General features: G+C 39.9%; 2 protein-coding genes and 1 long non-coding RNA gene across 5 annotated transcripts in view; 1 reads left to right on the forward strand and 2 right to left on the reverse strand.

Moving 5' to 3' along the window:
• The window catches only part of LOC139703090 (uncharacterized), a 639,290-nt gene that overhangs the window by 507,359 nt on the left and 109,631 nt on the right, over nt 1-22,300 (forward strand). The gene's annotated exons all lie outside the window — the stretch shown is intronic.
• LOC114093151 (rho-related GTP-binding protein RhoG-like) lies at nt 1,070-7,982 on the reverse strand. 3 transcript variants are annotated; one of them, XM_027935883.2, is made up of 3 exons: nt 7,860-7,982; nt 3,602-3,979; nt 1,070-3,074 (listed from the first exon to the last, which is right to left on the reverse strand). In XM_027935883.2, the coding sequence occupies exons 2-3, from the start codon at nt 3,602-3,604 to the stop codon at nt 2,484-2,486; spliced, it is 594 nt and encodes a 197-aa protein (XP_027791684.1). In that variant the 5' UTR covers nt 3,605-3,979; nt 7,860-7,982; the 3' UTR covers nt 1,070-2,483. The 3 variants fall into 3 exon arrangements, with proteins under 3 accessions (XP_027791684.1, XP_027791685.1, XP_071462245.1); XM_027935884.2 differs by lacking the exon at nt 3,602-3,979; XM_071606144.1 differs by having other exon boundaries at nt 1,070-3,979.
• Nucleotides 8,872-22,300, reverse strand: part of Itgb1bp2 (integrin subunit beta 1 binding protein 2) — a 35,500-nt gene continuing 22,071 nt past the window's right edge. Inside the window, exon 11 of the mRNA XM_071606501.1 lies at nt 8,872-10,537. Coding sequence (XP_071462602.1) covers nt 10,400-10,537 — 138 coding nt within the window. The 3' untranslated portion in view covers nt 8,872-10,399. The remainder of the gene's footprint in view (nt 10,538-22,300) is intronic.

Here is a 22,300-nt window from a genome sequence, read left to right on the forward strand (position 1 = left end):
ATGGTAGAACACTTGCCTAATGTGTGAAACCATGGCTCAATCCCCAGCACCATAAAAATTAAATCAGGTTAATTCTCATAGACAGCCACACAGGTGGCAGCCATGTTTCTAGCCTGTATAAGCCTTTATGTTCTGTAAGCATCCCAGGGAACATCAGTCAAAATAACCCAAGCAAAATGCTTTACCCACTGCAGGGGTAAGTACAGATCTTTTTTTTTTTTTTTTTTTTTTTTTGGTTTTCGGCGGACACAACATCATTGTTTGTATGTGGTGCTGAGGATCGAACCCGGGCTGCACGCATGCCAGGCAAGAGCGCTACTGCTTGAGCCACATCCCCAGCCCAAGTACAGATCTTATGACCTTCATTTCTCAATTCTCAAAAACCCAGTGCTATTTGGCATGGTAGAATGGGGTATGCACAGAGAAATTATCAACCATTATTTGCCATATGAAGAAGTATTCCTTCCATACCAAATGAAGGTCAAAAAGACAAGGAGAAAAGGAGAAGCTGGCATACTGGGAGATGGCAAGCTGAGCAACTCTAGCAAAGCCTGATATCCTATATAACCACAAGGGGGACGGAATATTCCAACTCTTGGGAGCTGTTAAAAGAGATAAAAAAAAAAAAAAACTAGAACAAGCTACCCTGTAATCTTAGGTACTTGAAAAGCTAAGGCAGGAAGATTAGAAGTTCAAGGCCAGCTTCAGCAACTTTGTGAGACCCTGTTTCAAATTTTAAAAAATTAAAAGGGTTGGGGATATAGTTCAGTGGTAAAGTGCTTGCCTTGTATACACCAGGCCCTGGGTTCCATTACAAGCACCAAACAAACAAACAAAAAAATTGGGCCAGGCATGATAGTGCACACCAATAATCCAATAATTTGGGAGTCTGACAGCTGAGGCAGGAGCATTGCAAGTTTGAGGCCAGCCTCAGCAACTAAGCAAGGCTCTAAGCAACTTAGTGAGACCCTGTCTTAAAATAAAAATGTCTGGGAATGTGGCTCAGTGGTAAATCAGGCCTCTTAAAATCCCTAGTACCAAAAAAGAAAAAAAACAGAACTCCTGACAATGATTGGCAGGACAGTTTAATTGTTTTGTTTTTGTTTTATTTAGGGAATTGACCTTGAGTGGGTTTATTTTACAGGAAGTGACTAAGAGGGAAAGGGACCACACAGAAGACTCAGATACAGCTTTTCGAGGGATTGAATAACTTCCACATCACCAAGTCGACAGTGCTAGTGGAATCTAATAGCAGATCTCACTGTGGGACCCTATCTGCAGTACATGCACTATCATCACTAAATGCCAAACCCATCTCCTGAAGCAGAGGAACCAATAATAAGTCCATGGCTGATATAAACATTTGTCTCAAAGGCATAATGAGGAAAACATCAAAGAACAGGACCACATTATGCTTTTTGCATTTTTTTAAGCCTCATTGAGAATTCCCAGTTTCCACTAACCCAACTTCTCTGAAACTATTATCTGGTATTATATGGGACCTCCAAAAATGTTCAGTGGTGAAATAAGTGTGGGAAACAATGCATACATAATAAGTTATAAAGTTCTACTGTAAAGAAACCTGATGGGTTTTATATAAATTGCTGATTCCTGAGCTTATTGGACAATAGATAGAACCCTTTAAAAATGAACATCTATTACTAGCTCAGATTTTTGGAAAATGATGCTTAACCATTTTTGTGAAAATGTCTCATCTCAAGAATAAGAGGAATGTGTCAACATTGGGAACATGCATAACACAAATAAAATGGCTTTCAAAAACTCAGTATATTAGGACACCTATAATCCTAGCTACTTAGGAGGCTGAGGCAGGAGAATCACAAGTTTGAGGCCAGCCTGGGCAACTTAGTGAGACCCTGTCTCAAAAAGTCAAAAGGAGTGGGGATGTAGTTAAGTGGTAAAGAACCCTGAGGTTTCACCAATATGGGAAAATTAGCATATCAAGACTGGGGGTGCAGCTCAATGGTGCTTATGTGGCATGCATGAGATCCTAGGTTCAATCCCCAGGATCACAAAAAAAATTAGAATATCTAAAAGTTTAAGGCAGTGATTTAAAAATCATTGTCTGAGGCACTTGCTCAATGGTAGATACAGCAAAGAAAGTCAAAGTTAGATTTCAAAGCAGACAAGCAAATGCTTCCCAAGGACAGCATGAAGATTGCTGTGCTTCATCACGGCTTGGCCAGTAGAAAAAAGAACAGCATTCAGTGGCATCTCCTTTTACTGCTTGTGACAGGGGATACAGATAGACACACACAAACTTCCTCCACAAGGTTCATACCAAACTTAAAAGCAGTTGTGTATGAAATAGTCTGTCTTCTAGGTTCCTCCAAAAGCCAAATAACCAGGAGTCTAGGGCTTCTAGGGGAAGAGAGAAATGGCTCATGCTGGCACTTGCAACTACTATCAAAGGAAGCTTCCTTTACATTTTTAGGTGCAGTCTCCAAAGTAGCACCCAAAAGCTACAAGAGGACACATTTCTTAGCATTCTTCTTTGAGGCAGGGTAAAGCACTGCCCGGACAGCTTCCAAAAACACCTCATGTACCCCATCCTGCATCAGGGCTGAACATTCCAGATACTTCACAGCCCCTACCTGCTTAGCCAGCGAATTGCCTTGTTGAGGAGTTGTGGGCACTAGGCTCTGTTCCTTCAGCTTCTTCACTGTCTCATGGTCACTTCGCAGGTCCCTCTTAGTGCCTACCAGCAGAACAGGTACATTGGGGCAATGATGGGAGACTTCTGGGTGCCACTTATGCCTCACATTGGCATAAGAGGATGGGTTGCCAATGGAAAAACAAATGACAAAAATATTGGTCTGGGGGTAGGAGAGTGTCCGCAATCGATCATATTCTTCTTGGCCAGCAGTATCCCACAGATTCAGGCTGACGATTTGGCCATCCACAGATGTTTGGGCACTATAGTTGTCAAAGACAGTGGGGATATACTCCTCAGGAAATGCATTTGTAGTGTAACTGATGAGGAGGCAGGTCTTACCCACAGCCCCATCTCCTACAACCACACATTTGATGGTCTGCATTCTTCCCTTGTAATCCTATGTACAAGAGAAAAAAATATTCAGAGATATTTGGTTAATTTAGGGAGCTTTATAAACATTTCCGAGAAGGAAGAGAAAGGAAAGCACCCCCCCACACACACACATACTCCCTGTGCCCCTAACACCATAGAAGAGTAATCTGGGAAAGCTTGTATAGGACAAGAGTTTTTACACTGAACTGTTTTTACACTTTACAGTCCACTGGAGCTTGTGGACTGTGAGAGGACAGGCTTTAGTTGGTTCTAGAAGCCACCTCTGGGATTGTGAAAATATTATATGTATGTGTATAAATAAATTATTCACATACAACTGATCCAAAGTTGTCAGATTCTCAAAAGTAGTTGTAAATCCAGACAGATTAAAAACTATTCATATACATAGGTATGAATGTTAAGTTGTTGTCATAAGGTTTGGATATACTATATCAAAGGTGCTAACATATTGCAGGTACTCAGGAAATGGTAACTATAATTTCAAAAAACATAGGCATAGAAAGGTTTCCAAGATTGAAAAATGGTACTCACCATATAATAGTTATTTGTTACACATTTGTCATAAGGTCTGGATATACTTTATCAAAGGTGCTAACATTGCAGATGTTCAGTAAATGGGGATTGATTAATTTTAAAAAATAAGTGTAGCCAGTCTCAGTGGCTCATGCCTTTCTTTATTCCAGCAACTCAGGAGGCTAAGGCAGGAGGCCTTGTAAGTTGGATGCTTGCCTGGGCACCTTGTCTCAAAATTTTAAAAAATAATAATAAAAAGAGCTGAGGATGTATTTCAGTGCCAAGGCACCCCCCCAGGTTCAATCCCCAGTACCAAAAAAGAGTCAAGGCTCCGAAGTCAGACTTCCTGGAGTCAAAAAGCTTCCTAAGCTTCATGAACTTGGGCAAGTTCTTAACCTGTGTTAAATAAAAGAAGATATGCGTAGTATTTATTAATCACTGTCATATACACAGTCCTCATTAAGTGTTAGAAGCTATGATGATGTATTTTGTTCCATTTTTTTGTTGTTGATGTTGTTGTTTTATTTTTGTGTGTGTGGTGTTAGAAATCCATTTCAGGGCTTCTCAAACGCCAGACTGTTGCTCTACCACTGAACAACACCCTCGGCCCTGGACTTCTTAATTCTGCTAATACTATACTACTGAGGGAAGGCAAAAATTCTGTAATATGGTTTCAATGCTAGAAAAACCAGAGGTCTCATACCATCTTCCCACCTTATCTGAACAAAACAACACCACCATGCTGTTGTCCATTTTTTCATGAATCAAGTATTTCAGAGTAAATGATATGACATAGATAATCTCCAGAAGTATATATAAACATGTGCTCTCATGTTTACACCCCCATATTAATACCCTGTCACTGTCCTGCCCTCAATTTAAGCTGCAAAGCATTCTACTTTCTTTTTTAAAAAATTTACTTGTTCTTTTTAAGTTATACATGACAGTAGAATATATTTTGATATATCATACATACATGGAGTACAACTTCCCATTTTTGTGGTTGTACATGATGTGGAGTACATTCTACTTTAGATTCTTGGTTATTGCAATTTTGCTTTTGTTCAGTACTGGGGACTGAACCCAGGGGTGCTTAACCACTAAGCCACATCCCCAGCCCTTTTTATTTTGAGACAGGGTCTTGCTAAATTACTTAGGATCTCACTAAGTTGCTAAGACTAGCTCTGAACTTGGAATCCTTCTGCCTCAGCTTCCTAACCTGTTGGGATTACAGGTGTATACCACCACACTCAGCAGACTAAATCTCTCTCATTTTCTTTCTTTCTTTTTTTTGAAGCAGAGATTGAACCAAGGGGCACTTAACCACTGAGCCACATCACCAGGCCTTTTTATATTTCATTTAGAGACAGGGACTTGATGAGTTGCTTAGGGCCTCGCTAAATTGCTGAGACTGGCATATATATATATATATATATATATATATATATATATTATAGATGAACACAATACCTTTATTTTGTTTATTTATTTTTGTGTGATGCTGAGGATCAAACCCAGTACCTCACACATGTGAGGCTAGTACTCTATCACTAAGCCACAACCCCAGCCCCTGAGGGCTGGCTTTTAACTCACAATCCTCCTACCTCAGCCTCCCAATCTATTTGGATTATAAGTGTGTGCCACCATGCCCAGCCAGACTCAATCTTTTTTATTTATTTTTAAAATATTTTTGTAGTTATAGATGGACACAATACCATTATTTTATTTATTTATTTTTATGTGGTACTAAGGATTGAAACCAGTGTCTCATACTTGCAAGGCAGGCACTCTGCCACTGAGCCACAATCCCAGCCCCAGACTCAATCTTTATAACATTAATTTCTTCAAGCGTCAGAACATGGAGGAAAGGGGATTGTCATATGTATTTGGTTACAGGGATAAAAATGAGGATTTCTCACCTTGGTAATTTAGAGAAATAACATTCCCATATTGCTGTCTTATTAGGCAAACAAAAGAAGAAAAAAACCCTCATCATGGGTCAGTTTAAAGAGAAGTTGGCCTTCAGAGCATGTTTCACATAAGCCCACTAGGGGTAGCTCTCTGCTCACATAATTCTAACCAGGGAGACCATCCATAGATCCCATACCTAAAAAAAAAGTCCAGAGCATAATTCAGCTCTGATGGGCAACTATGCCCTAGGAATAGGCATAACAATTACACAAATTCTATGATAACAGGGCAAAGCCACCACCACACTACCTGTGAATAGCCTTTTTTGACTTCCTGTCTGGATTCTCTTCTTCCTATGAATTGCTATACCAGTTAGCCTATGCAACCCCACTTCCAGCCTCCTAAGATATCATCCAGTGTCTGAAACTCCTGCTCAAAGGGACTGCTTTCAGGACAACAGTACAATTGAGGGATGGTATGTTGCAGAACCAGGGTAAAACTTAAGCACAAAGACTACTTTGTACCCTAAGTTCAGCCCCTAAAATAACTGGGAAAAGTTATCTGTACTGTTTATCTTGGTTTATATCTACTAGTGTTCCTGGCATATATGGTCTACAGATAATGACTATACATGGCACACTAATGGCTGGGTGCCTAGGTAATAGTTTGCAGTCAGAATATCACAGAAATAAGAAAAGCCAAAGCAGTACCAACTTCTTATAAACACCTTCATTCATAGCAAAATCTCTATGAAAGGCAGGGTTTAGCAAAAGTCCCAGGTTGGGGGGGGGGGGCTTCTTTGCACAATTCACTTATTTGTATTAAGCCCATGTATTCTGGACACTGTTTTCTCATGTATGTGTTTGAAATTTTTAATAGTTATAAAGTCTCAAAATAATGCTAAAAATATTTTAAAGGGTTGGGGGCTCTGAGAAAAAGCTAGGAATTATTTAAAGAAAGGAAAATATTTTAGGTTGTTCATCACCTGTATGAGAAAAGGTTTACATCAACTCCAACATCTGGCACCACGCTGTCCTTGTCAAGGATCATGCACAATTTTCCTCATCACCACCACTATCCATACATTCTCCCAGATTCTACCCTAGGCACTGCACTGCTGGGAGGATTCTTTAAAGGGGTAAAAACAATAAAAACTTCCTTAACCCTAGAAACTTAGTTTGGTGGAAAGGAGAGGCTATACATTAAAAGGCAAATTAGGCTGGATCTAGTGGTGCACTCCTGTGTCTTCCAGTCTTTTTTTTTTTTTTTTTTTTTGTAGATGGACACAATACCTTTATTTTATTTTTACGTGGTGCTGAGGATTGAACCCAGTCCCTTACACTTGCTAGGCAAACGCTCTACCACTGAGCTACAGCCCCAGCTCTTCCAGTCTTATCAAGTATCCTCCACAAATAGTCTACCCAGCAGGCAATTTTCTCCTAAGCTATATTCACCATATATTCACAACATTCAAGTCAGGCATGGTGGCAACCCACCTGCAATCCCAGCAGCTCTGGAGACTGAGGCAGGAGGACTGCAAGTTCAAAAGCCAGCCTCAGCTACTCAGCTACTGAGACCCTATTTAATAATTTAAAAAGGCGGATGGGGCTGAGGTTCATTGGTTAAGTGCCCCTGGGTTCAATCCCCAGTACAAAAATAAATCAACAATATTCAGGATCAGCTCAGAATAGTACTGTTTATAACACATTCTCCAAATTGCAATCTTCCCACCTCTGTCTACATCCATGTAAAATTACTCTGTAACTTTCTGAAACCAAAACAATTCAGTATAAGTTTCCCATTTTTATTTACTACTTTCTTCAATTTAGTTATCTACAGAACAGAGGAAGCTTTTTACATTGAAGACTGACTGCTTTGATTCAAGACTAGTCAAAGGAGACTTTCAAGGCGCTTGTAGATGATGGAAACCTAGTGAACACTTCCCAACCCTGGGGGAGGGGTGGGAGGAGGAGGAGGGTTTTTATCTGAAACTTAGGAAACTTAACCTAAGGAGGGGCAAGTCTAGTGACCCAATCACAGAAACCACAAGCCCACTCAGCACTTTCCTCACATTCTCCACCAAGGGTAGTTTACTCCGGTTTCATAAGGACTACTAAGCCTGGGACAGAGAGGTGCCCCCCCCCACACACACACACACAACATAGGATTCACAAATAGGAAGGGTTGGGTCAATCTCCCAGACCTAGCAGACCTACACATATCTCACTCCACCCCACCCCCAGCAAATTCCTTCCATTCAGGGAGTAGCTCAAATCCTAAGGCAACTGTCCTGGGGGAATAGGGAGACTCTAGCTGAGAAGAAGGTAGTTGGCTGTGGGAGGGTCTGTCTGTCCATAAAGGTTACCCGGCAAAGTCTGATCTTTATCCAGCGCCCGATGGACTGCTGCTGGCCTGCTGGCCGGCTGGCGAAGCCTCCGGGAGGTCTTGAGTGGGGCTAGAAAAGACAAGCTGTGAGAGCTCAGCGACACATCCGGGTAGCGACTGAGTCCCACCCCATGGTTGGACGCAGTCTTCACTCGACGCCCCGAGACCTCCTGGGAAGTGGAGTTCCAGGGCCCGCCTAGCTATCAGCGAGTCACAGGCTCTTAAACCACACTTTAAGGACTACTTAAGATCCCAACCCCAGTACCAAATGACTTCTTTACCTTAGCGAAATGAGACCACTCTCTCCTTCCAGTCTCCAGAGCTCCACCGTGCCTGGCTTGAATGTTTCTTATTGCGAATGTAGCTTAGGAGAAAATTGCCTGCTGGGTAGACTATTTGTGGAGGATGCTCTATTAGATAAAGACTGGAAAACTCAGAGGTCTGGACCTCTGACTTTTTCCCAAGACCAATATTAACATAGACTTAAGGACCAGAGAAGGCTTTTGAAAAAATGAAGGGGAAAAAATGAGGTAGTGAGGGAATTAGGGTTGCTTTTTGTTACCATATATTAGTTTGTATATGTTTTTTGTCCTTTTGGGGGGCCGGCGGAAAGGTACTGGGGATCAAACCTAGGAGTGCTTTACCATTGAGCTATACTCCCAGTCCTTTTATTTTTATTTGTTTATTTATTTATTTTTAAAGAGAGAGAGAGAGAATTTTAATATTTATTGTTTAGGTTTTTTTTGGCGGACACAGCATCATTGTTTGTATGTGGTGCTGAGGATCAAACCCGGGCCACACGCATGCCAGGCAAGCGCGCTACCACTTGAGCTTGAGCTACATCCCTAGTCCTTTTATTTTACTTTGGGGTGGGGTGCTAGAAATCAAACCCCAGGCTTCATGCATGCCAGGCAAGCACTCTATCACGGAGTCACACCCCCAACCCCATTTGCATTTTTTAGAGTTTTATATAAATGAAATCATACAGTATGCACTCTTTTAAAACAACTTTATTGACATACAAATTCACATAACCACACAGTAAATCCATTTACAGTGCACAATTCAAGCTAGGGTGTAGCTCACACACCTATAGTCTCAGCTACTGGGAGACAGGGTGGCAACTTTGAGGCCAGTCAAAATTTAAAAAAGAAAAAGGCTGGGGATGTAGCTCAGTGGTAGAGCGCCCTCCTGGGTGCAATTACCTGTACCACCATATTATCCACACCCCCCCCCCCAAAAAAAAAAATAAGAAAAAGTACAATTCAATTTTTTTTAAGATTTGTTTTTTTGTTGTAGTTGGACACAATATCTTTATTTTATTTATTTTTATGTGGTGCTGAGGATCGAAGCCAGGACCTCTCAGGTGCTAAGCAAGCGCTCTGCTGCTGAGCCACAACCCCAGCCTCTACAATTCAACAATTTTAGTATTACACTGTTTTAAAATTGCAAAATGTGTACCAAAATTTGCCATTTTAGCATTTATTTCAGTCCTTGGGATGGAACCCAGGGAATCCAGCATGCTAGACAAGCCCTCTACCACCTAGCTACAACTTCAGCCTCCCATGTAACCATTTATGTAGTTCAAAAGCATTGAATACATTCTTAAATTGTGCAACTATTACCACCATTTCTGAAATTTTCATCACCTGAAACAAATCCCTGTACATATTAAAAATAACTCTCCATGTAGAGCTCAGTGGTGCCATCTGTAATTCCAACACTTTGAGAAGCTGAGGCAGGAGGATCACCAATTCAAAGCCAAACTCAGCAACTTAGTGAGGCTGTAAGCAACTCACTAAGACCCTGTCTCTACATAAAACATAAGGGCTGGTGATGTGGCTCAGTGGTTAAGCAACCCTGCATTCAAACCCTGGCTCCACAAAAAAATAAAACTCCCTATTACCTCATTCCTTTCCCCTAGCCTTTGGTAACCTCTAATTCACATTTTGTTTATGAATTTGCTATTCTAGGTATCTCATATCAGTGAAGTCATACACTACATATTTGACTTTGTGTGTGGCTTATTTTACTTAGCAAATATTTAAGGTTTATCCATATTATACAATGTATCAGTACTCCCTTCCCTTTTTTGGTGGGGGAGTACTGAGGATTGAACTTAGGGACAGTTTACCACTGAGCTACATCCCCATCCCTTTTTTAAATTTTGAAATGGTCTTGCTAAATTGCCCAGGTTGGGCACAATCTTGCAGTCCTCCTGCCTCAGCCTCTCAAGTCACAGGGATTACAGGTGTGCCCTGCCACAGGCCTGCCTAGCACTTCATTCATTTTTATGGTTGAATAATATTCCACTGTATGGATACACGAAGTTTTGTTTATTGATTCATCTATTAATGGACATCTGGATTATTTGCACCTTTGGGATATTATCAATAATACTGTAAGGAAACCTGGCATTCAAGTATCTTGTTTCATTTTCTCCATTGTTGTTCACTGATTTCTACCTTTTATTTCTGTTCTTATCCTTTGAGTTTCATTTGTTCTTCCTTTTCTTGTTTATTAAGTGAAAACTGAAGTCATTATTTTGAGATCCTTCTTCAGTTCTAACAATGGTTTCTGGAGGGTTTGAGGGGGAATATCATCTTGCTTTGGTTTTGAAAGCATCCTGAGCTGGGCATGGTTGCGCATATCTGTGGTCTGAAAACAATAATAAACATATCATTAATTTCTGGTAGATTTGTTTATGCTGGGGATTGAATCCAGTGCCTCACTCATACTGGGAAAATACTACTGAGCTGCACCCCAACACTCCAAATGAAGGTGTTTATTTGCTTTAGAAGAATTCCATAAGTTATGATATGGTTTTGCTCAGTTCAAAATATTTTCCTTCTTAAAAAATATTTTATTAGTTGTTGATGGACCTTTATTTATATTTGTATGTGGTGCTGAGAATCGAACCCAGTGCCTCACACATGCTAGAAGCACCGTACCACTGAGCCACAACCCCAGCCCCAGTTCAAAATATTTTCTAAGTTCTCTTTTGATTTCTTCTTTGATCCATGGATTATTTAGAAGTACACTGTTTCATTTTCAAGTATTTAGGGATTTTCCAGATCTTTCTTAATGATACCTGGTTCAATTTCATTGTGCTCAGATAACTTTTCTATGTCTTGGTTCTTGTTGAATTTATAGACTTACTTTATGACCTAGAACATAGATTATTATGATAAACAGTCCATGTAACTGTGAAAAAAAATGTATTTTGTTGTTGGATGGAGTCTTCTATAAATATCAACCAGATAAATTTGATTGATAGTATACTATATCCCTGCTTATTTTTGTTGTTGTTGTTACTGCAGATTGAACTCAGGGGCACTCGACCACTGAGCCACATCCCCAGCCCTATTTTGTGTTTCATTTAGAGACAGGGTCTCACGAGTTGCTTAGTGCCTCACTTTTGCTGAGGCTGGCTTTGACTCACAATCTGCTTGCCTCTGCCTCCTGAACCACTGGGATTACAGGTGTGCACCACTGTGCTTGGCTATCCTTGCTGATTTTATGCCTACTTGTCCTATAAGTTATTTGTGGGGGTGGTTACTGGGATTGAACCCAGGGGCATCCGGCTACTAAGCTACACCTCAGCCCATTTTTAAATTTTGAGACAAGGTCTAAGTTATTGAGGGTCCTGCTAAAATCCTGAGGCTGGCCTCAAGCATGTGATCTCCTGCCTCAGCCTCCTGATTTGCTGGGATTACAGGCACACACCACCATACCTGGCTTGTGTGTGTTTTAAAAAAAATTTTGTGGTGCTGGGGATTGAACCCAGGGCCTTGTGCACATGAGGCAGGCACAACTGAGCTATATCCCCAGCCTGTAATTTGATTTGTATATTTTTAAGTCTTTATTTAGGATAGTTAAGGCTTCTTCATTAATTTTTTTTTTAAAGAGAGAGTGAGAGAGAAAATGAGAGAGAGAGTGAGAGAGAGAAAATTTTTTTAAATATTTATTTTTTAGTTTTCGGCGGACACAACATCTTTGTTTGTATGTGGTGCTGAGGATCGAACCCGGGCCGCCCGCATGCCAGGCAAGCGCACTACTGCTTGAGCCACATCCCCAGCCCGGCTTCTTCATTAATTGATCCCTTAGTTGAAATTACATTCTTTATTCTTGGTATCTTTGCTCTGAAATCTACTTTGTCCAATATTACTATATTGGATTACTGTTAGCATGGTAACATCTTTTGAGCTAATTTTACTTTTAACCTATTCATATATTTTAAGAGCTTTTCCTGCAGGAATAACAACAGTCAGGTCTTGGTTTTTACTCAACCTAATCATCTGTAACCTGCAATTAGGGGGTTTAGATTATCAAAAATGTGATTGCTGATATGATCATATTTGAACATATTATTTTGCTATTTGTTTCCTAATTGTCCCATCTATTTTTTTGTCTAATTTTCTGCCTTCTTTTGTATTACTATACTGAGGTCAGGAGGAAGAGATAAGGCTAAAATGATAGGGAAATGGGTCCCTGGGTGACTTCCTGGGCAGCAAAGCACACACTAAAGCAGCTACAAATTTTTGCTGAGAAACTTACAAAAATATTATTTTTATTTTTGGTACTGGCGATTGAACTCAGGGGCACTCAACCACTGAGCCACATTCCCAACCCTATTTTGTATTTTATTGACAGGATCTCACTGAGTTGCTTAGTGTCTTGCTTTTCATTGAGGCAGACTTTGAACTTGCAATCCTCCTGTCTCAGCCTCCCTAGCTGCTGGGATTACGGGTGTGCACCAGTGTGCCCCACTAAAAGTGTTATTTTTAAATTGGGACATATGTGACCTGGAGTCCATAGGAAATCAGGATATATATGACCGAGAGTCCACAGGCTCTCCAAGTAAAGAAAATGCCTGATCAATACTTTGATTGGGCCAGGGACTGACTGACTTAAACTTATAGATCCATATAAACCCTATACAATAGCTATTCACTCCCAACACTCTCAGGTCCCCTCCCCACTGTGGGAGTTTTACTTTGCTTTGCTCTAATAAATTCTTCTACTTTGTTTTCACCTTCTACTGTCTGAGAATCTCATTGTTTGAATTCCCGAGATAAAGAACTCACCCAACTCCACACTCCAGGTTTTAATATCACTTCAGAATTTAAGATTCTTACATTAATATATTTTGATTTTTGTCTTCCTGCACTTTATGCTGTTGACATGTATTTTACTTTTACTATAAAATAACCCATGATACTTCCTTACTGATTTTGTTCAAATGTTTTTTTTTCTTCTTCTTCTTTTTGGTAGTGTTAGGGACTGAACTCAAAGGCCTCATGTACACTAGGCATGCACTCTTGACACTGAGCTACAACACCAGCCCTATTTTTTCTATGTTGTCCAGGCTAGCCTCCAATTCCTGGGCTCAAGTGATCCTCCTGCCTCAGCTTCCCAAGTAGCTAGGACTAACTATAGGAGGGCCACCATGCCCAGATTAAACAATTTATAGACATGTTTTTTTTTTTCTTTTTGATATTGGGACTGAACCAGGGCCTCACACATATTAATTGTACACTTTACCACTAAGCCAGACTCCCAGACCCACAGACTATTTTTTAGATCAGTTTTGGGTTCACAACAAAAATAAGCACAAAGTACAGCATGTACTCCCTGCCATCACATGTGTAGTCTCCTCTACTATCTCAACATCCCACACCCCTATACTTGTACATTTGTTACCATTATAGTACAATGCAGGATAGTTTTACTACAGTAAAATCCTCTGTGCTACTCCTATGCCTCCCTTCTACCCCCTTAACCTCTGGAAACCAGGGATCTTTTTAGTGTCAAAAGTTTTGCCTTTTTTAGAATGTTACATAGTTGGTTGACCGCTATGTAGCCTTTTCAGATTAGCTTTCACTTGGTGTATGTACTTTTTAAAAATATATATATATTTATTTATTTATTTATTTTAGTTCTCATCGGACACAACATCTTTGTATGTGGTGCTGAGGATCGAACCCGGGCCGAACGCATGCCAGGCGAGTGCGCTACCGCTTGAGCCACATCCCCAGCCCTTGGTGTATGTACTTGAGGTTCTCCCATGTCTTTTCGTGGCTTGATAGCACTTTTAATAGACTTATTTTTTTAGAGCAGTTTTAGGTTCACAAATAAAACTGAACAGAAACTAGTGTTCCCATATACTCTGCTACTCATGCATAGCCTATTAACATCCTACCCCAGGATGCTACATTTCTTAAATTAATAACACTACATTGACAAATCATTATCATTCCCAAATCCAGAGTTTACCATAGCACAGTGTTCACACTTTGTGTGTTTTATATTCTTTAGGTTTTCACAAATATATGACACTTATCCATCATTATAGCATCACAGAGTAATTTCCCTGCCGTAAAGAGCCTCTGCTCCGTGTTCATCCCTCTTTCCCCCTAAACTCTGGTACTGATCCTTTGTACTATCTCCATAGGTTTGTCTCCCAGAATGCTAAATACAGTAGTTGGAATCATCCAGTATGCAGCCTTTTTAGATTGGCTTTCCTCAGTAATATACACTTAGGCTTTCTCCGCTAGCTTTTCATGAGCTGATAGTTCATTTCTTGTCAGTGCCAAATAGTAGTTCACTGTCTACATACACCTACTAGTTTATTTATCTATCCACTGAAGGACATCTCGGTTGCTTGCAAGCATTGGTAATTATAACTAAAACTGCTATAGGGGTTGGGAATATAGCCCAGTTGGTAAGAGTGCTTGCCTAGCATGCACAAGGCCCTGGGTTCAATCCCCAGCACCACCAAACAACAACAACAACAAAAATGCTATAAAAATCCAGTGGCACACACCTATAGTCCCAGCTTCTTGGGAGGCTAAGGCAAGAAGACTATTTAAGCCCAAGAGTTTGAGGCCAGCCTGGACAACATCATAAGATCCCAACCACTCACCCCAAATACAAAAAGAATAGGTATGCAGATTATTAGGTACATACCAAGGAGCCCAATTGCCAGATCATATGGCCAATTACTACTTTTGCTCTGTGCTAGGATTGAACTCAGGGCCTCAAATATACTAAATATACTACATTTGAACTATATCCCCAGCCCCCCTCAATGTAATTACACACACACAAATATATCATGTTGCATTTGTTTATATGTATGTTTATATGTATATTTATATTCATTCTGGGGATTGAAACCAAGGGCTCTTTACCACTAAGCTATATTCCCATCCCTTTTATTATTCTGAGACAAGGTCTGGCTAATTTGCTGAGACTGACCTTGACCTTGTAATCCTCCTGCCTTCACCTCCCTAGCCACTAGGATCGTAAGCATTTGCTACTGTACCTGGTTTCAGTTATATTTTATCTATTTATTCAAGTACCAGGGATTGAACTCAGGGATGCTGAACCACTGAGCCACATCACTAGCCCTTTTTATCTTTTGAGACAGGATCTCTCTGAATTGCTCAGAGCCTCATTAAGTTGCTGAGGCTGGCTTTGAACTTTTGATCCTCCTGCCTCAGCCTTCAGAGCCACTGGGATTACAGGTGTGTGGCTCTGCGCCTGGCATCAATTATATTTTAAAAACAGGTTTACTGGGGTACAATTTACATACCAAAAAGTACTGATTTTTTTGGTGATGCTGGGGATTGAAAGGGCCTTGTGCATGTGAGGCAAGCATTGGTAATTATACCAACTGAGCTAAAATTTACTGATCTTAAGTGTAAAATTAATTATCATTACAATCTGATCTTGAAGCATTTTGACACCCCCCCAAAACTCCTCAAGCTCATTTGCAGTCACTCCCTGTTCCCAACCTAGCCTAGAATAACTCAAAATATGGCTTTAATAAATTTACTTTTCCTAAATATTTCACTTAAATGGAATCATAAATCACCTATGACTCCTTTCACTTAGTATGTTTTTTAAGTTCATCCATGTTGCATCATGTATAAATATTTAATTTTCTTTTATTGCATAATCACATTTTTTTCTTTTAAAAATCAACTTATTAAGGTTGGGTATGGTGGTGCATAACTGTAATCCCAGCAACTCCAGAGGCTGAGGCAGGAGGACTGCAGTTCAAAGGCAAGCTCAGCAACTTAGTAAGGTCATATGCAATTTAGCAAGACCCTGTTTCAAAAATAAAAAATAAATAAATAAATCCAGGCACAGTGGCACCAACTTGTAATCCCAGCAATGCAGGAGGCTGAGGCAGAAGGATGGCAAGTTTTAGGCCAAACTCAGTTATTTAGCAAGACGCTTATCTTTTTTTAAAAAAATTTTTTAGATGTACATAGACACAATATCTTTATTTATTTTATGTGGTGCTGAGGATCAAACCCAGTGCCTCACACATGCAAGGCAAGTGCTCTACCACTGAGCGAATTCTTACCACTTAAGCAGTCTTCCTGCCTCAGACTCCCAAGAAGCTGGGACTATAGGTGTGTGCCACTGGATTTTTATAGCAGCTTTTGTCCCAGCCCAAGATGCTTATCTTAAAAAATAAAAAGGTCTAGGGATGTAGCTCAGTGGTAAAGCATCCCTAGGTTCAATCACCTGTGCCAAAAAGAAAAAAAAAAAGTATAACAAGAGCCAATGCAGTGATGAATCCTAGCATATCCTAGCATCATGAGCATCTGAGACAGGGTAATCATAAATTCAAGGCCAGCCTTGGCAAGTTAGCAAGACCCTGTCTCAAAACAAAAAATAAAAAGGGTTGGGGATATAGCTCAGTGGTAGAGTACCCCTATCAACCCCCAGCACCAAAAGGAAAAAAAAAAAAACAGTATAATGAGACACTACTTTTTTTCCTATTTAAAAAAGTGCGATAAAGCATGATAAGCCAAGCATGATAGCACTCACCTGTAATCTCAGCAGGAGGATCCCATGTTAAAAGCTAGCTTCAGCAATTTAGCAAGGCCCAATGAAACTTAACAAGACCCTGTCTCAAAATAGGGCTGGGGATGTAGCTTAGTGTTTGAGCACCCCTGGGTTCAAACCTTGGTACCAAAGTAGGGGGAAAAAAACATGATAATATAATATTTTGGCAAGGATATAGAGAAATACAACCTCCTATTTGGTTATTGGACCATTAATCAGTATGCAGATTTGGAATGCAATACAAAATTTTATAAGTTCATGTCCCTCTGTTATTTCGTTTTTGTGGTACTGGGGGTTGACTCCAAATGCATACTACTTCTGAGCTACAGCCCAGACCTTTTAATTAATTAATTAGTTTATTCATTCTTTTCTTAGTACTTGGGACTGAACCCGGGAGAGCTCTGTCACTGAGCTACATCCCCAGCCCTTTTTATTTTTTGAGACAGCATGTTACTAATTTAGCAAGGCTGGCCTTGAACCTGTGGCTCCTCTTGTCCCAGCATCCTTGGGATTACAGAAGTGTGCACCACTGTGCTCAGGTCACTCATTTATTTGCCATATTGGGAATTGAACATAGGGCCCCACATATGCTAGGTAAGAGTTCTACTAGTGAGCCACATCCTGAGCTCTATTTTGTTTTGAGACAGGGTCTAACTAAATTGATGAGGCTAGCCTTAAATTTGTGATCCTCCTGCCTCAATCTTTTGAGTAGCTGGGATTATAGGCATACACCAAGGCACCTGACTCATACTTTTTTTTTTTTTTGTAAGAAAAAAACCCAATTCCAATAGGCTTAAGAAATAAACAGAATTTATTGGATCACAACTACAAATTCCTGATGAGCAATATTTGTAATTGGTTTGACTCCACAGATAACAATATCATTGTAATCCCAGCAGCTCAGGAGGCTGAGGCAGGAAGATTGCTAGATCAAAGACACTCTCAGCAAAAACAAGGCACTAAGCAACTCAATGAGATCCTGTCTCTAAAATACAAAATAAGGCTGGGGATGTGGCTCAGTGGTTGAGTGCCCCTGAGTTCAATCCCTGGTACACCCCAAAAATTAAAAAAAAAAATCAGCATCATCAAGGACCTAATTTCCTTACATCTGTCAATTTAGCCTTCCAAAGTATGAGCTTCAATCCTAAATTTGACTCCCTTCTTGACAGTAAAAGGGCTGCAGCGTTTGAAGAAGGCTTCATATTAGTCACACCACATTTTTTGAAAGAAAGAAAGGTAGCTTCCAGTATATTTCTCAGAATAAAAAACAAAACCAAAAAATCTTTTCCCAAATCATTCAGCAAATATTCTCAAACATTTCATTGATTTGTATTAGGTCACTGGTATGCATTGATTGTCTTTAACAAAGACAAAATAGGGCTGTCTCAAAATAGGGCTGGGGATGTAGCTCAGTGTTTGAGCACCCCTGGGTTCAAACCTTGCCTGACCCAATCACTGCAGCAGGATAACAGACTTACCTTGATTGGGTCACACCCAAGATACTCCCTTCTAGAAACTGGGGGTGAGATCAATCCTTTGTCCTCACCCCCACTTTATGACTGCCGAGCAATGGGGAATATATAGAATGGACATTGGGAAGGGAATCACATAGCTATAATATATATTGATCCAGCAACCATATTTCTAGGAATTCACTTAACAGCTATTCTGGCACGTGTATATAAATAAGTAGTTCAAGGAAAGTGCAAAGTGTGTAAAATAGGAAATTTGAAACAACTAAAATGCTTAGGACTGGCTAAATAAATTATGACATCTCCATAAAAGAAAAAGGTAGCTGTACATATTTTTTTCCTGTGTACTAATAGCTTATAATCTTGAAGCTATATTGTATGGAAGAAGCAGATTAAATAATGCATATTACCATTTCTGAATAAAAGGTAGGAAAATGAATATATATATGTGTGTGTGTGTGTGTGTATGTGTGTGTGTGTGTTTTTTTTAGTAGAAGGACACAATACCTTTATTTTATTTATTTGTTTAATGTGGTGCTAATGATGGAACCCAGTGTGTCACAGGTGATAGGCAAGTGCTCTACCACCAAGCTATAATCCCAGATAGATACATATCTTTAAGTTAAAAAAAGGAAACTTATGTTTTCATCAATAAATCAAACCAGATAAGACACAGATATGCAAACACAAACACAAATACCCCAATCACACTGACTCATACTTCCATATGCATGATTTGCATAGAATACATCTGGAAGATACAGAAGAAAGTGGCAATAGCAGTTGTCACTGGAAAGGGAACAAGGGTAACTAGGGAATATATAGTTTCCATTGTATATACTTTGGTATTGCCTTAATTTTCTAATCATGTGCATATATTTGCAGTTAAAAATTTAAAAATTAAATTATAGGTTTTTAATTTTTATGTCAGATTATCAAAGATAAAAATAATTATTAATAGTTGGCAAAGCTGGGCATGGTGGTGCATGCCTGTTATCCCAGCAGCTTGGGAGGCTGAGGCAGGAGGATTGCAAGGTCAAAGGCAGCCTCAGCAATTTACCAAGGCCCTCAGCAACACAGGGAGACCAAATCTTAAAAAATTGGAAATGTGGCTCAGTGGTTTAAGTGCCCCTGGGGTTCAATCCCTGGTAACAAAACAAAACAAAAAAGTTGTCAAGAATATTGAGAAACAGGCCCTAATATATATTGTTGGTGGATGTGTAAATTAATACAACTTCTTTTTATTTGGTACCAGGGATTGAACCCAGGGGTGCCTAACCACTGAGCCACATCCCCAGTGCTTTTTTAAAAAAAAATATTTTATTTAGAGATAGGCCCTAAGCAACTTAGCAAGACCCTAAGTTGCTGGAGCTGGCTTTGAACTCATGACCCTTCTGCCTCAGCCTCCTAAGCTTCTGGGATTACAGGTGTATACCACTATGCCTTCTCTAGAGGGTAATCTGGGGGCTGAGGTTGTGGCTCAGTGGTGGAATGCTTGCCTTGCAAGCACTGGGTTTGATTCTCAGCACTACATGCAGATAAATGAATAAAATAAAGGTCCATAACAACTAAAAAAAAATTAAAAGATGGTAATTTGGTAATGTTAAAAATAGCTGGGCATGGTGGTGCATACCTGTAATTCTAGAAACTTAGGAGGCTGAAGCAGTGGGATCACAAGTTTGAGGCCAGTCTTAGCAACTTAGTGAAGTCCTAAGCAATTCAGCAAGACCTTGTCTCAAAAAATAAAAATAAAGGGCAGGGGATGTGGTTCATTGATAAAGTGTTCCTGGGTTAAATCCCTGGTACCAACAAATTAAGAAAAAGTTGCAGCTGGTTTGTTGACATTCCGAATGCTTCTAAGTAAATACAATTTTTTTAAAGAATTTTAATATTTATTTATTTTTTGTTTTTCAGCGGACACAACATCTTTGTTTGTATGTGGTGCTGAGGATCGAACCCGGGCCACACGCACGCCGGGCGAGCGCGCTACCGCTTGAGCCACATCCCCAGCCCACAATTTTTTTTTATTAAAAAAAAAAAGAAGAAAAGAAAAATAATGATGAGGTCTGGTAATGAAGTTCAGTGGTAGGGCACCTAACTAGCATGCTGGAGACCCTGAGTTCTATCCCAAGCACTACCAAAAACACAAACAAATAAGAGCAGTTAGCTAAAATGGTGTCAATATAGCAATAAGACATAAAAAATTGTTTTTCCCCAGCACAGAAAAAAATGTCAAAAATGATAGTGCTGGGCTGGGGATGTGGCTCAAGCGGTAGTACGCTCGCCTGGCATGCGCGGGGTGCTGGGTTCGATCCTCAGCACCACATACAAATAAAGATGTTGTGTTCACCGAAAACTAAAAAAATAAATATTAAAAATTATCTCTCTCTCTCTTTTAAAAAAATGATAGTGCTGGGGGTATAGCTCAGTGACAGAACTAGTATGTGTGCAACCCTGGGTTTAATCCTCAACACGAAAAATAAGAAAAACAATGTACATAACCTTTGCCTTAGCACTTACACAACTAGGACTTTATCCTAATGGCATTTACACATATTGGCAAAGATGTAACAACAAACACATGTACTAAAGTAGTGTTTCTGCTAAGAAGTCTGGAAAAAACCTTATTAATCAAGAATTGGGGGCTCAGGCTGTAGCTCAGTGGCAGAATGCTTGCCTAGCATGTGTGATGCACTGGGTTCGATACTTAGCACCACATAAAAATGAATAAAATAAAGGCATTCTATCCATCTACAATTAACAAAAAATAGTTTTTAAAGAATCAATTAAAGGGCTGGGGATGTGGCTCAAGCGGTAGCGCGCTCGCCTGGCATGCGTGCGGCCCGGGTTTGATCCTCAGCACCACATACAAACAAAGATGTTGTGTACGCCAAAAACTAAAAAATAAATATTAAAAAAAAGAATCAATTAAATAGTGGTAGTGCACACTTGTAATCCTAGCAGCTTTGGAGGCTGAGGCAAGAGGATCACAAATTTGAAGTCAGCCTCAGCAACCTAGCAGGGCCCTGAGCACTTAGTAAAACCCTGTCTCAAAATAAAAAATAAAGGGCTGGGGGATGTGGCTCAGTGGTTAAGTGCCCTTGGGTTCAATCCCTGGTACCAAAAAACATAACAAAACCACTTACCTAAATCATAGTGTGTACACACACACACACACACACACACACACTCTGAAGTTAATTTAGTACATACTATGTATAAATTTATATAAAATTCAAATATAGGCAACAAACCTGACAGAGGTATGAGAATGCAGTTAATTGTGGGAACAGATTATACCTGAGAACGGAATACAAGGAGCCAACTTTTTGTGGTGCTACAAATGTTAGGTATTTTGATTTGGGGGAGAGATTTATATAGGTGTATACATGTGTAAAAATGTAAAAATGAGCCGGGCACACTAGAACACCCCTGTAATCCCAGCAGCTCAGGAGGCTGAGGCAGAAAGATCGCAAGTTCAAAGCCAGCCTCAGCAAAAGCAAGGCACTGAGCAACTCAGGGAGACCCTGTCTCTAAATGAAATACAAAACAGGATTGGGAATGTGACTCAGTGGTCAAGTGCCCCTAAGTTCAATCCCTAGTACCAACAACAACAAAAACATAAAAATGTATGTTTAAAACTTGTGTATTTTTACCAGCAGCTCGGGAGGCTGAGACTGGAGGATCAAGAATTCAAAGCCAGCCTCAGCAACAGCCAGGCACTAATCAACTCAGTGAGACCCTGTTTCTAAATAAAATACAAATAGGCCTGGGGATGTGGCTCAGTGGTTGAGTGCACCCAAGTCCCATCCTCAGTACCAAAAAAATAAATAGATAGATAGATAAATAAACAAACTTGTGGGCTGGGGATGTGGCTCAAGCAGTAGCACGCTTGCCCGGCATGTGTGCGGCCCAGGTTCGATCCTCAGCACCACATACAAACAAAGATGTTGTGTCCATCGAAAACTGAAAAATAAATATTAAAAAAATTCTCTCTCAAAAAAAAATAAACAAATTTGTGTTTTTTACCATGTTACATTATACCTCAATAAAAAAAAAAAAAAAGAAGAGGGCTTATTATGGT

Source organism: Marmota flaviventris, chromosome X, assembly GCF_047511675.1.
Source record: "Marmota flaviventris isolate mMarFla1 chromosome X, mMarFla1.hap1, whole genome shotgun sequence".
Taxonomy (NCBI): Eukaryota; Metazoa; Chordata; class Mammalia; order Rodentia; family Sciuridae; genus Marmota; species Marmota flaviventris.